This window comes from Symphalangus syndactylus, chromosome 5 (assembly GCF_028878055.3).
Source record: "Symphalangus syndactylus isolate Jambi chromosome 5, NHGRI_mSymSyn1-v2.1_pri, whole genome shotgun sequence".
Taxonomy (NCBI): domain Eukaryota; kingdom Metazoa; phylum Chordata; class Mammalia; order Primates; family Hylobatidae; genus Symphalangus; species Symphalangus syndactylus.
In genome coordinates, this window is record NC_072427.2 from 120,791,680 (window position 1) to 120,806,068 (window position 14,389).

General features: G+C 39.8%; 1 protein-coding gene and 1 non-coding gene across 3 annotated transcripts in view; both read right to left on the minus strand.

Moving 5' to 3' along the window:
* Window positions 1-6,643: 6,643 nt before the first annotated feature.
* TMOD3 (tropomodulin 3) overlaps window positions 6,644-14,389 on the minus strand; it is an 87,061-nt gene continuing 79,315 nt past the window's right edge. For both annotated transcript variants that reach the window (XM_055279160.2, XM_063640689.1), the window contains one exon: window positions 6,644-10,051. In XM_055279160.2, coding sequence (XP_055135135.1) covers window positions 10,017-10,051 — 35 coding nt within the window. In that variant the 3' untranslated portion in view covers window positions 6,644-10,016. The remainder of the gene's footprint in view (window positions 10,052-14,389) is intronic.
* Window positions 11,520-11,621, minus strand: LOC129483589 (U6 spliceosomal RNA). The gene has a single exon (XR_008658112.1). It is a non-coding gene; the product is annotated as a U6 spliceosomal RNA (small nuclear RNA).

A 14,389-nucleotide genomic window follows, 5' to 3' on the forward strand; every position in this document is an offset into this window, starting at 1 on the left:
TGGCTGGGTTTGGGGCCTTTCTGTGCTCTGTAGTCCCCTTAGAATGGCATTAATTCCATTTCCCATATGGCACTGTGCTCTTGGAAGAGCAGGTACAGCAGGGAGAGCTCACTGGATACCTGGTACTTACCAGAGCTGTGTGGGCCTGCCCACTTCTAATCCTTAGGGCAGGTGCCTTTTACAGATGTGGAAGCTGAGGTTTAAAGAGCTTAAGACCGCTGTACGAAGCTTTTACTTAAGTAAACAAGTAAGCTTTTCTGAGACAAGGGTTAGGATCTTCCATGCACAGTCATCACAATGCTGGGCTAATACTTTAGTGACCTTATGGAGACAGATACCCAAAATATCTACCTGAGATAAACAGGCATCATTAGGTTTAGGGAAAAGGGCAATGGGAAACAAAATACCGGACTTGATTTCTAGTTTTGTGATTGCTAAAATAGCTGGAATATAATAGAACTTAAAAACTATTTACTGAATGAACAAACAAATGCTGTTATGTTGGGCAGTCCCTTCTCTGACATTAAGTTTCTTGAACTAGGTGTGCTTTAGATTTGACCACACAAATCCTTCAATTCAATGTTTATATTTCTCTACCTCTGAGAGTTGAATACTAGATAAATATTTTAAAATGTTTTGTTAAGTAGAAATGATCAAAGGGAAAAAAAATAGCCCATTTCACCATGCCGAAAACCCCATTTTACAATTCTATTTCCTTCCCTTTTATACTTTTACAGCATAATTTCGTGCTTGTATATTAAACACATTCATAATTAGCACTAGCTTCTAAAGGAGAATTGGGAGACTCATTCAGAACAATGAAGGGTACTAGCACAACTTAATTGTAACATCAGGTATTCTTTCTAAGGGGCTGGCCTTGAGGATCTGGTATGTCTGTGAACAGGACAGGAGCTGGGGGACTGGGTTGGGATCTACAAACCCTCAACCTTTGCAGACCATGCAGGAAAGCTTAAAGTTGAAGGAAAAAAATGTTTGGAAATTTTGGACTCACAAATTTTCAAGCCACTCCCATTTGGTACCTATAAGAGCAGTGGTAGCACCAGGCTGAGCATTTTTAGTTGGACTGCTTTGGAGGACATGGTAAGGGCACTGTTGCCTCACAGCCAGTCCCTGGCACTCAAGTCCCCTTGAACTCAGGGTAGTAGCTCACAACTCAAGCACCTGAGTCTCCCTGACTCACCAAAGAGAATATGCATTGAGGCTTCCTGTACATGAATGTGAAGCTCAACAGCCATTCTCAGAAGGCAGAACAACATTAAAGATTCCAGGTCAGTTTCTTTATTCCCCTAAGTTAGGAAAACTCTGAAAACTTTAAATTATTTAACCTTTATCCTTAAGTTTCCTCAAACCCATTACATGTTTCCTTGGTTTTCTTTTTTTTTTTTTTGAGACGGAGTCTCACCCTGTCACCAAGGCTGGAGTACAGTGGCGCGATCTCAGCTCACTGCAAACTCTGCCTCCTGGGCTCAAGCGATTCTCCTGTCTCAGCCTCCTGAGTAGCTGGAATTATGGACACCCGCCAATGCACCTAATTTTTGTAGTTTTAGTAGAGACGGGGTTTCGCCATGTTGGCCAGGCTGGTCTTGAACTCCTGACCTCAGGTGATCCGCCCACCTTGGCCTCCCAAAGTGTTACAGGCGTGAGCCTCTGCGCCCAGCATTTTTTTTTTTTTTTTTTTTTTTTTTTTTGAGAAGGAGTCTTGCTCTGTTGCCCAGGCTGGAGTACAGTGGTGATCTCAGTTCATTGTAGCTCTGCCTCCTGGGTTCAAGCGATTCTCGTGCCTTAGCCTCCTGAGTAGCTGGGATTACAGGCGTGTGCCATCACATCCGGCTAATTTTTGTATTTTTATTAGAGACAGGGTTTTGCCATGTTGGCCAGGCTGGTCTCAAATTCCTGACCTCAGGTGATCTGCCCACCTCAGCCTCCCAAAATGCTATGATTACAGGTGTGAGCCATCATACCTGACCTGGTTGTCTTTTTTGATTCATGGATATAGGTGATTGATAAGAGATGTCTTTGCTTTACTGTAAAAGCCATCTCTAGTTTATTAGAAGGACTAGTTCCCATCAGGTTCAGAGTGTACTGTATCACAGGACCCTGATCTTTTCTTTTTTGAGACAGACTCTCACTCTATTGCCCAGGCTGGAGTGCAGTGGTGCAATTTTGGCTCACTGTAACCTTCACATCCTGGGTTCAAGCTATTCTCCTGCCTCAACCTCCTGAGTAGCTGGGACTACAGGCATGTGCCACCATGCCTGGCTAACTTTTGTATTTTTAGTAGAGAGAGTTTCACCATGTTGGCCAGGCTGGTCTTGAACTCCTCACCTCAGGTGATCCGCCTGCCTCGGCCTCCCAAAGTGCTGGGATTACAGGCATGAGCCACCGCACCTGTCTGACCCTGCTCTTTCGTATTTGTCAACTCAATTCAATTTTATGAACAGACAGGGCCTAGTACTGATATTAGGTTGAACCTTAGGAAATTACTATTTTTATGAGTAAAAGTGTTCAACTATTGTAACTAATTTTACGATTCAACTTAATATGGTGGTATTTAGTCAGGTCAGATTGTCCTAACAAGATACCATAGACTGGGTGGCTTAAATAACAGAAATTTATTGCTTACGTTCCTAGAGGCTGGGAAGTCCGAGATCATGGTTTGGTTCCTGGTGAGGGTTCCCTTCCTGGCTTGCAGACAGCTGCTGTTTTGCTGTATCTTCACATGATGGAGAGAGTCTCCTGTCTCTTTGTATAAGAACACAAATGCCATCATAAGGGGACCAACCTTGTGACCCTATCTAGCCTTAATTACCTTCCAAAGGCCCCATCTCCAAATACCATCATATTGGAGGTTAGGGCTTCAACACGTGAATTTGGGGTGGGGGGCGGGTGTGGATACAAACATTCAGTCCAAATAACTCAGGGAAACTGATAAACTTTTTCTTGAAGAAGGATGTAAGGAATGAATTTTAGAACTTAGGAACTGAAGGGATTATGTGCTTTTTCAAAAAGTCCAAGTTTACAGAATATTTGATAAACTTTATTGAAACGATTTATCCCAGTATATATTGGTAAGTTCTAAATGCTTCTAGTACATAGTCTTCAAAAGAAACTTCACTGTGCTGTTATGAATTTGGATAATATTTTGTATTATTTAAATACCAGTGTTAAAATTCATTGCTTTTATACTTATAAAAATGGAAAAATAAGGCAATTACAATGTTGGATATTTTAGCATTAGAAAAAAATGTAAATACCTGATTTCATGTGACAATGAATGATACTCAAATGATTGTTACAAAGGTAATTTTCAAGCTTTTAAATGTAACTAAAACCAAATATAATAATTCATTCAAAAAACTGAAAAAAGACATTTGAAATTACAAAAATTTTTATGTTATACGTGTATATACATTTGAAAAAAACAATTCTTAAATGGATGGATCTAAAAATTTGAAACCACTGAATCAAAAGCTTATCTTTCTGAGGTGAAATTTAAACTTCTAAAAACTGCTATATACACCCACCAAGAAGCACCAATAATTCATTCTTAAACCTTACTCTCTGAATGTATAGACCATAATATTTGAAACGTTTTAGGCCAATTAATTGCTTTGCATCAATTAACACATACTGAGTGTAGAAAAGGGAGTAAAACCTCATATATATAGACTCTAAGAGGTGTCTGTCTTAAGAATGTAATAATTTGGGCTGGGTGCAGTGGCTCACACCTGTAATATCAGCACTTTGGGAGGCCGAGGCAGGTGGATGACGAGGTCAGGAGTTCGAGACCAGCCTGGCCAAGATGGTGAAACTCCGTCTCTACTGAAAATACAAAAATTAGTCAGGCGTGGTGGCGGGCGCCTGTAGTCCCAGCTACCCAGGAGGCTGAGGCAGGAGAATCATTTGAACCCAGGAGGCGGAGGTTGCAGTGAGCCGAGATTGCGCCATTGCACTCCAGCCTGGGCGACAAGAGTGAAAAAAAAAAAAAGAATGTAATAATTTGTTACAGCTATGTTAGCAAAACACTGCTGGTGGTATTTCTTAATACATATATTTTTTTGAGATGGAGTCTCACTCTGTCACCCAGGCTGGAGTGCAATGGCAGTGTTTTGCAACCTCTGCGTCCCAGGTTCAAGCGATTCTCCTGCCTCAGGCTCCCGAGTAGCTAGAATTACAGGTGCGCACCACCATGCCCAACTAATTTTTTGTATTTTTAGTAGAGATGGGGTTTCACCATGTTGGCCAGACTGGTCTCAAACTCCTGACCTCAAGTGATCCACCCACCTCAGCCTCCACAGTGCTGGGATTACAAGTGTGAGCCACTGCACCTGGCCATTACAGTCTATTTTTATCTAGCCTCTAGAGCAGGTGTCCTAAGTAAAAGATAGAAACAACAAAAAAAAAACCCGTTTTTTTTTTTTTGTTTTGTTCTGTTTTTTGAGACAGAGTCTCACTCTGTTACCCAGGCTGGAATGCAGTGGCATGATCAAAGCTCACTGCAGCTTCAACCCCCTAGGCTCAAGCAATTCTCCCACTTTAGACTCCTAAGGAGCTGGTACTATAGGTGTCTGGCTAATTTTAAAATTTTTTTTAAAGATGGGGTCTTGCTATGTTGTCCATGGTGGTCTCAAACTCCTGGGCTCAAGTAATCCTCCCTGCTTGGTCTCCCAAAGCAGGGAGATAGAGTTTCACTCTTATCGCCCAGGCTGGAGTACAGCAGCATGATCTCATCTTACTGCAACCTCCACCTCCCAGGCTCAAGCGGTTCTGCTGCCTCAGTCTTCCGAGTAGATGGGACTACAGGCATGCGCCACCGCACCCAGCTAATTTTTGTACTTTTTGTAGATATGGGGTTTCACCATGTTACCCAGGTTGGTCTCAAACTCCTGAGCTCAAGTGACCCGTCGGCCTCGGCTTTCCAAAGTGCTAGGATTATAGGCATAAGCCACAGTGCTTGACCAAAATTCTTTATGTGTTAATGAAGGCTTTCCAAAATACTTAGTTATGGCTTACAATAGTTTACTTAGCCATGTCTTTTTTCTAGGTTGACCTTTCTGAATGATCAGACTGCAAGACAGAGTTTAAAATTAATAAAATATATTGTTTTATTATCAAATTTCTAATTTATTCATTTTTTATAGGGAAGAACTTATAGAACTGAATTATACTGGAGAAAAATCAATACAGGTTGAGTATCCCTTATCCAACATGCTGGGACCATTAAGTGTTTCGGATTTCGAATTATTTTGGATTTTGGAATACTGGGCATTACACCAAGTTCAGCATCCCTAATCTGAAAATCTGAAATTGTAAATGCTCCAATAAGCATTTCCTTTGAGCACTGTTAGTACTCAAAAAGTTTTCAGTTAGGGATGTTCAATCTGTAGATCTGAGAAAGAATGACCAAATTAAAACATAAGAATAAGGCTGAGTGTGGTGGCTCAAGCCTGTAATCCCAGTGCTTTGGGAGGCCGAGGCGAGTGGATCACCTGAGGTCAGTCTGAGAACAGCCCAGCCAACATGGTGAAACCCCGTCTCTACTAAACATACAAAAAATTATCCGGGCGTGGTGGCAGACACCTGTAATCCCAGCTACTTGGGAGGCTGAGGCAGGAGAATCACTTGAATCTGGGAGGTGGAAGCTGCAGTGAGCCGAGATCGCGCCACTGCACTCCAGCCTGGGTGACAGAGTGAGACTCGGTCTCAAAAAAGAATATAAAAATCTTTGCCTCTGAATACTATTTTCTCAATTTAAAAATAATTAGTGAAGAGTTTCTTTGATTTGTTGGTAAGCAAATCTTAGGGTAAGAAATATCCAGAAACATTAATGATCAGTGAGAGCTGATGGAGAGGATAATTCTACAGATACTTAGACCCCAAGAACTCACGGCCCTTAACTGAGAGCAGCAACCTGAGTTGTCTCTAGTGCATCCATATGTTTGCTTCTCTTGGGTGACACGGGTCAATACATTCAAAGTGCAGTAACACTGCAGAATGAGTAAATTTGGGCAGTACTAAACTTGCAAAGAATGGAAGTGACTAAGGACTCCAGAGAAAGCATGATCCTTGCATCTGCTGGGAGGTTAACAGTGGTTCCTGGTTTTTTAGGGAAAAAGTGGGGCAGCCCTGGGAACATAGACCTGAAAATGTAAGATTTTATAAAACTTCATAAATGTTGTCATCTTATTTTAATGACAGCAAGAGTTAAATATAATGTACAATATGATATGAGTAACATTTTATCAAAAAAAAATTTTTTTTTTTTTGAGACGGAGTTTCACTCTTGTTGCCCATGCTGGAGTGCAATGGCGTGACCTCAGCTAACTGCAACCTCCGCCTCCCAGGTTCTAGCGATTCTCCTGCCTCAGCCTCCCGAGTAGCTGAGATCACAGGTGTGCGCCACCATGCCTGGCTAATTTTGTATTTTTAGTAGAGACAGGGTTTCTCCATGTTGGTCAGGCTGGTCTCGACCTCCTGACCTCAGGTGATCCACCCACCAAGGCCTCCCAAAGTGCTAGGATTACAGGTGTGAGCCACTGCACCTGGCCCAAAACATTTTTTAAAATAATTTTTATTATGTCATGGAATCCTCTTTTTAAATGAAAACACAACAGATACTCGGTCAACTGGAAAACAATTTATAGAGTTCTATATACATGTAACTTCTCCAGAGTGCATCTCTTATACAAAGCAAGGATGTGGGTTATTTCATTCAAATAACATGAAGTTGCAATTAAATGACCAAGCTAACTCCTCGAAGTCTCTAACCATCTGCTAATTTATTTAATACAAAATGCTTATTTGGTCTTTTAAATGACACGCAACCTTTGAAAGTGTATTTCACCTGTTCTTGAGAAGTCTACTAGGCTTTAGCTACAAGAATATAGCACCAAAATCCATTTTAATAGTATTAATATTTGCCACTAATATTGAGTTTTTAATACACACAATTTCATGTAGGAATACTGGAAAAATTCAGACAAATATGAGTATAACATTTTATAAAATGGGTAATAAAAAGCTTTTTTAAAAATAGCAATTTAAAAACGCAAAGAATAGTCTTTTAAATAACCAGATAAGCTGGTTAGACTACAAAACCTAAGGTCTCAGAAAACCTTTGGCTTAAAAATTAAGACTATTGCAAAACCCTAATCTATTTATTATAAAATTTTAGAGCAATTTAGAAATACTGAAAGTTACTAAGAGGTGCCAGATTTTTAAAGACTGAAGTAAACCTGATTTTTCTCCCTTATAATTTTGGAAAGATTTTCTAAATTCAATTGGATGAATGTTCATATTTAATGTTACTTATGAAGAAATCATTTCAATGGGTGCAGGAAATCAACATGGCACATGGATACATATGTAACAAACCTGCACATTGTGCACATGTACCCTAAAACCCTAAAGTATAAAAAAAAAAAAAAAAAAAAATCATTTCTTTCAGTTATACAATGAACTATTATAATACAGAATTGAAATGGTACAAGCAAAATACTCAACTTCATACTTTGATAAATAATACATAAAAAAGATATTACCCATAAGTATGATGCAAAATTCTAGGTAGAGTCCCACTTACCTATATTAAAAACAAAAACAAAAACAAAACTTAAGGGATGAAGGGGGAACTATTTATCAAGTGATTGACTTACAGGACAATGCAAACGAGGATGCCTGACTGAAAGTCTAGGTGACCAATTCTTTCTGGTAGCCTGAGATGTCTGCTCCATGCCTGACTCCCAATCTTGCTGGAACTGTGCAGTCTCTATAAAATCAAGTACAATCAAAAAGCTGCATATGTGGGGGGAAAAAAAAAGAGAGGAGAAGAAGAAAGGGAGGGAGAGAAATAGGGAAATAGAGAAGGTAGGAAGGGAGAGGGATGGAGGCAAGGGAGGCAAGAAAGCAAGCGAGCCTTGCTAACTTAGAAAAATATCAGTGGCCTTTAACTGACAGGGAATAGTGCAAAGTTAATCTTTGGCTCCTATAAAACATTGGATACTGATTTAAAAAACAAAACAAAACCAAAAAACCAAAACAAACCAAAACAAAAAAAACAAACACCACAGTTCTTATGAGGGAAGCATAGCCTATTAAGAAGGCTTATTACCATAGCACACAAGAAGCTGCCTTGCTTATTAGATAAACTGTCCAGCCCAAGCCAAAGTAGCAGACATACTGCAATTCAATTTCAAAAAGTTTTTTTGTTTTTTTTTTTTTGAGACAGAGTCTTGCTTTGTCACCCAGACTGCAGTGCAGTGGTACGATCTCGGCTCACTGCAACCTCCATCTCCCAGGTTCAAAGAATTCTCCTGCCTCAGCCTCCCGAGTAGCTGGGATTACAGGTGTGCACCACCACACCCGGCTAATTTTTTGATTTTTAGTAGAGACAGGGTTTCACCATGTTGGCCAGACTGGTCTCGAACTCCTGACCTTAAGTGATCCACCCACTTTGGCTTCCCAAAGTGCTGGGATTACAGGCATGAGCCACCAAGACCGGCCCAAAAAGTTTAAAAAAAATTAATAATGATAAGCCACCTTGCCTTCCTCAGAAATGAGACTTCTCCCTTCAGAAAAATCTCTGTAAATGATACAGCCAGGCTTGAATTTTGAGGCCAGGGTTACCTCAGATTCCATTCCTCCCTGTTTTCTGCAGCTGTAAATGCCTCTGCCATCTCCTGCTCCAGGGGCTGCCCTGAGACAGAACATGAATACAAATCCAGACCCTCTACCCAGCATCAGCTCTGCAGTCTCAAATCAGTCTCCCGACCACAGTACTCTATTTAATTGTTCACTTTAATACTTTGAGCAAGAAAGACTGCTTTTATTATAGAAATGACTTTTATAAATATGGATAAAAGTATAAGATGAAAGGAAGCAGGTACTAAAAATCAGATTTATGAAGAATAGCAGTTTTCCTTCTTCGTTGGAAGATTTGCAGCAGTGATTAAATACTGTTTATGCAATTCTGCACTGCACATAGGAACTTCTTAGGATATGGTGTAACACCAAGTAATTTATATACATGCCAGCTTCCAACTGACTTACAGTAACCATCAGTTTAAACGACTGTTTTGCAAGTGCCTCGTACTGGAACTCTATCATATTTATTATCTTTCATTTCATTGTTTAACAGTTTTCTTTTTTCTCTTACCCTAAATAACTAAGAGTTGGCTGTATGCCTTTTTTGGAGGGCGGGGAGGGAGGTGGTGAAAACAGCTTTTATTTTTTACTATTAGCTTCCACAAAAATTTAATAATGCCCACATTATTAAAATGAAACACTGGAATGAACTTCGACCTCACTATACTTTTAAATAAAGTATGTAACCTGGCAAAGTGGATGACTTTGTTTTAAGAAAACCTGGGTGTTGCTACGTCACATCAGACAAGTGCAGTAACCTGGAATGTACAGACAACCACCCTCTCTCCCTGGAGACCTGCTTTAGCTCCTGCACAGATGACCAGATTTTGAGTTAACTATTTTAACATTCTCGCATTTTGTTCTCTTGATAAAGAAAAATCACACCCTTGCCAAGTTCATGTATTTTAAAAAATGGAAAATTCTCCAGGTCATGGAGTGAAGAAAACACTTAAGTGTTTTATGACTAAATGAAGCAATAACAATTCTATACCAGCAATATCCCTTTTGATTTAAAAAAGATTGGTCCTCACAATGTTCAAATTATTCTACACAAATGACCTGTGAAATTTTTTACAATTGTATTTTTTTACCCAAGATTCATCATAAATCATTCAATTAAACTAAATTAAAATTGATTTTAGCAGAAAGTAGAAATGTTTCAGAATATAAAATATCACATTACTGATTTTACAATTTGATAACAACTTAAACTAAAAAAAAAAAAAAAATGCATGTCACTAAAAAAATTTTTCCAGTCTTTTCCCTTCTACCCAGGAAAATTTTACATGATGTCACCAACATGAGCCCTTGGTGATCTTCTGAAGTCTTCCAAAGATTACACCTTGGCAGACTTACTGGTGATCTCCTTCAACTCGTCTCTTACGCACTATGAGAAAAATAAAAGAAACTATGTTAGAAATCCCTATTAGTTTTTACAATGGTAACTTGCTTATAACAAGCAAGTTTCTGCATAATCCAGTTATAAGTTTTACAAAATTGAAATGTCCACTTCCAGTTCACATGACCACTAACTAAAAAAAAAAAAACCTACTTCCCATCATTCACCACTGTCATTTACTTGTTGAGAACCAAGGGGCTTCAACAAAAGAAGAACTACATGCCCTAAGCTCAATGACTCATAGCTGTGCTTACACAGCAGCAGCACTAGAAATCTAAAACGGAATGGTCAGCAATCATCTACAAGTCATTTGTTTTTGTTTATTTTTAACTTTGTAATTTATTAATAAAACAGAGATTAGGTCTCACTATCTTGCCAAGGCTGGTCTCGGACTCCTGGGCTCAAGTGATCTGCCCACCTCAGCATCCCAAAGTGCTGGGATTACAGGTGTGAGCCACTGCACCCAGCCCAAGTCATTTGTTTACTGGAAAAGTACATACTCAGGTTTTAAAAAACAGCTAATAAATTAGTGTGTTAAATTTTGAAGTGACATTCAGGCAGCTGGGGTTAGAACATATTAAAAGTAACTATTTGCATGCTCTCCTGATTAGACACTACAATGTATTTCCTTAGGCTGTAAAAGAATATACCAAAAACATTTTTGTCATTTTTATAGGTAAGTGATTTGCTACTGCTTTCTGAATTTTCCTTCTCTTGTCTCCTGTAAAATAAACCAGTTCAGGGTCTGATAAAACAACAAATGCAAAGTGAAGAAAATCTCAGAACCTGGTAATATGGTGCGGTCACTTCTGGCTACCATAAACTTTGGCTGCCCAAGTGGCCAGTCAACTAGCTCAGCTTTTGCAGCAAAGAACGGTACATGTTATGTATCTGAGACTACCAGCCTCTTCCTGGACTGGTGATGCCAAACTACTCAGGGGTGTTCTCTAGTAGCAGAACAAGGTCTTCAACTTCAGATCTTGCTACCTGAACTCTCACCTATCAGCCACTAGAAAGCATTCACTGAGTGCCACCAATTCAGGGCTCTCAGCATTGTGGCTGGCTCCTAGAGAGGACAAAAACCACAGGTTCCACAGTTGGTGACAAACAGAGTGAATCATGGCTCTGTCACTTCTGTAGTGTGTATTTTGGCCTAAATTGGCTGTTTGACAGAGGAACTAGAAGCCAACAGGTGCACCTGGTGTCCTGGCCAGGCCACAGTCACTCTGCTCTTGTGCTATTCTGACTGCTGGCTTCTGTTTGTCGGCCTTTAATAGATAAGACCATACGTTCAGATGACGTATATAAAATCTTGTTCAGCCACAGGCTGGGTGCTTGCTTGAAAATAAAACCAGAAGGACTAAAGTATCAGGTTCTCACGAACATTTTTATACTTATCTAATTAAGTTTGCCTGACTCTTAAGTTTATTTTATTTATTTTTTGCCAAAACTCAATAAAAATAGGGATTGCTTCATGAATGTGTGTGTCATCCTTGCAAGGGGCCATGCTCATCTTCTCTGTATCATTCCAATTTTAGTGTATGTGCTGTCAAAGCAAGCAACTGCCTCTAATTTTAATCCATGCTAACAAAGACAAATTTCATGTGTTCACTGAAGTATTAAGAAAAAAAATTAAATGGAGACTTGAGCCCTCAAATATCAAATCATGTATATTAGATCTCTGAAAAATATAGAAATGTCTGAAAGGCAAACTTCAGATAATTCTTTTTTTTTTTTTTTTTTGAGATGGAGTTTCGCTCGTTGCCCAGGCTGGAGTGCAATGGTGCAATCTCGGCTCACCGCAACCTCCACCTCCCAGGTTCAAGCAATTCTCCTGCCTCAGCCTCCCGAGTAGCTGGGATTACAGGCATGCACCACCACACCTGGCTAATTTTGTATTTTTTTAAGTAGAGATGGGGTTTCTCCATGTTGAGGCTGGTCTTGAACTCCTGACCTCAGGTGATCTGCCCGCCTCGGCCTCCCAAAGTGCTGGGATTACAGGCGTGAGCCACCGCGCCCAGCCCAGATAATTCTTTAGGGTAGAACATTTCAAAGAAAATTTTGAATTGTTACTGGCATACCACTTCAGATGCTAAAATGCATGTTATAGAAAAGATCTACAGGACAGAGTGCAGCAAACAAAAAAGGTCTAGAAAATGGAATATGCAGTTAACTAGTGTAAAGATAGTAATGTGAGACTCAAAGGTAAATAGAATATTGCATGTATACCACAGAATCTCTTTGCTGTTAAAGCTGTGACACTTCTTAGCTGGAGAGATGGAGGCAAGGGAGGCAAGAAAGCAAGCAAGTGAGCCTTGCTAACTTAGAAAAGAAAAGGTAGAATTATTTCAATGAATAGCTGAGACTAAGAAAAACAATGAGAGAGGGAACGATATTATCAAAACCAGAACTCAAAGATCTGATAAAGCCCCATCTACAAAGTGAAAAAGAACTATATGCCCAGGAGATTCTGTACAAGTTTCAAGTCTTGTTCTTTGATTATCTCTTTTGAGTTAGTACATATCAGGCTGCTGAGACCAGTATGTCAGAAAACATGGTCTTCAGGCTTTCCATTTTTATCTGTTAGGCAGAGGTCAGAGTATACAGCTGAAAAAAAGTTAAGCTGAGCAGAAGAATGAGAGGTTGCTGCCGCTGTGTGCACAACAGAGGACAATGCGGCAACAGGCCATTTCTGACTCCTCTTTCTCACCTAGTGCTCACTTGTTACCTTCCAGCAATTTCTCAGCTCATCCTCTAGATGGCAGGCTTATAAATTTTGCCCTATTAACAATTCTTTGGATCTGGTCCAATTTCTTACCAAAACACACTCCACTGATACAAGTTGTCAATGCACCACCATTAGTTAATTGCGAATGTCCTAACTAACCTCATTTTCTAACTCTAAAAGAGCAATAAGGGCAGTTTTTGTTTTTGAAGTATCTTAATCATGTATTTGGTGGCCTCTAATGGCTCTCTAATGCCTTCTGCATAAAATCCAAATAAATCAAAGTTCTTTAACCATGTAATTTCAGTGTATTCTACCAACACTCCCTCTTAAATCTATTGATATCACTTTTTTTTTTTTTTTTTTTAGACAGTCTCACTCTGTCGCCCAGGCTGGAGTACAGTGGTGCAATCTCGGCTCACTGCAACCTCCACCTCCCAGGTTCAAGCAATTCTCCTGCCTCAGCCTCCCGAGTAGCTGGGATTACAGGCATGCACCACCACACCTGGCTAATTTTGTATTTTTTTAAGTAGAGATGGGGTTTCTCCATGTTGAGGCTGGTCTTGAACTCCTGACCTCAGGTGATCTGCCCGCCTCGGCCTCCCAAAGTGCTGGGATTACAGGCGTGAGCCACCGCGCCCAGCCCAGATAATTCTTTAGGGTAGAACATTTCAAAGAAAATTTTGAATTGTTACTGGCATACCACTTCAGATGCTAAAATGCATGTTATAGAAAAGATCTACAGGACAGAGTGCAGCAAACAAAAAAGGTCTAGAAAATGGAATATGCAGTTAACTAGTGTAAAGATAGTAATGTGAGACTCAAAGGTAAATAGAATATTGCATGTATACCACAGAATCTCTTTGCTGTTAAAGCTGTGACACTTCTTAGCTGGAGAGATGGAGGCAAGGGAGGCAAGAAAGCAAGCAAGTGAGCCTTGCTAACTTAGAAAAGAAAAGGTAGAATTATTTCAATGAATAGCTGAGACTAAGAAAAACAATGAGAGAGGGAACGATATTATCAAAACCAGAACTCAAAGATCTGATAAAGCCCCATCTACAAAGTGAAAAAGAACTATATGCCCAGGAGATTCTGTACAAGTTTCAAGTCTTGTTCTTTGATTATCTCTTTTGAGTTAGTACATATCAGGCTGCTGAGACCAGTATGTCAGAAAACATGGTCTTCAGGCTTTCCATTTTTATCTGTTAGGCAGAGGTCAGAGTATACAGCTGAAAAAAAGTTAAGCTGAGCAGAAGAATGAGAGGTTGCTGCCGCTGTGTGCACAACAGAGGACAATGCGGCAACAGGCCATTTCTGACTCCTCTTTCTCACCTAGTGCTCACTTGTTACCTTCCAGCAATTTCTCAGCTCATCCTCTAGATGGCAGGCTTATAAATTTTGCCCTATTAACAATTCTTTGGATCTGGTCCAATTTCTTACCAAAACACACTCCACTGATACAAGTTGTCAATGCACCACCATTAGTTAATTGCGAATGTCCTAACTAACCTCATTTTCTAACTCTAAAAGAGCAATAAGGGCAGTTTTTGTTTTTGAAGTATCTTAATCATGTATTTGGTGGCCTCTAATGGCTCTCTAAT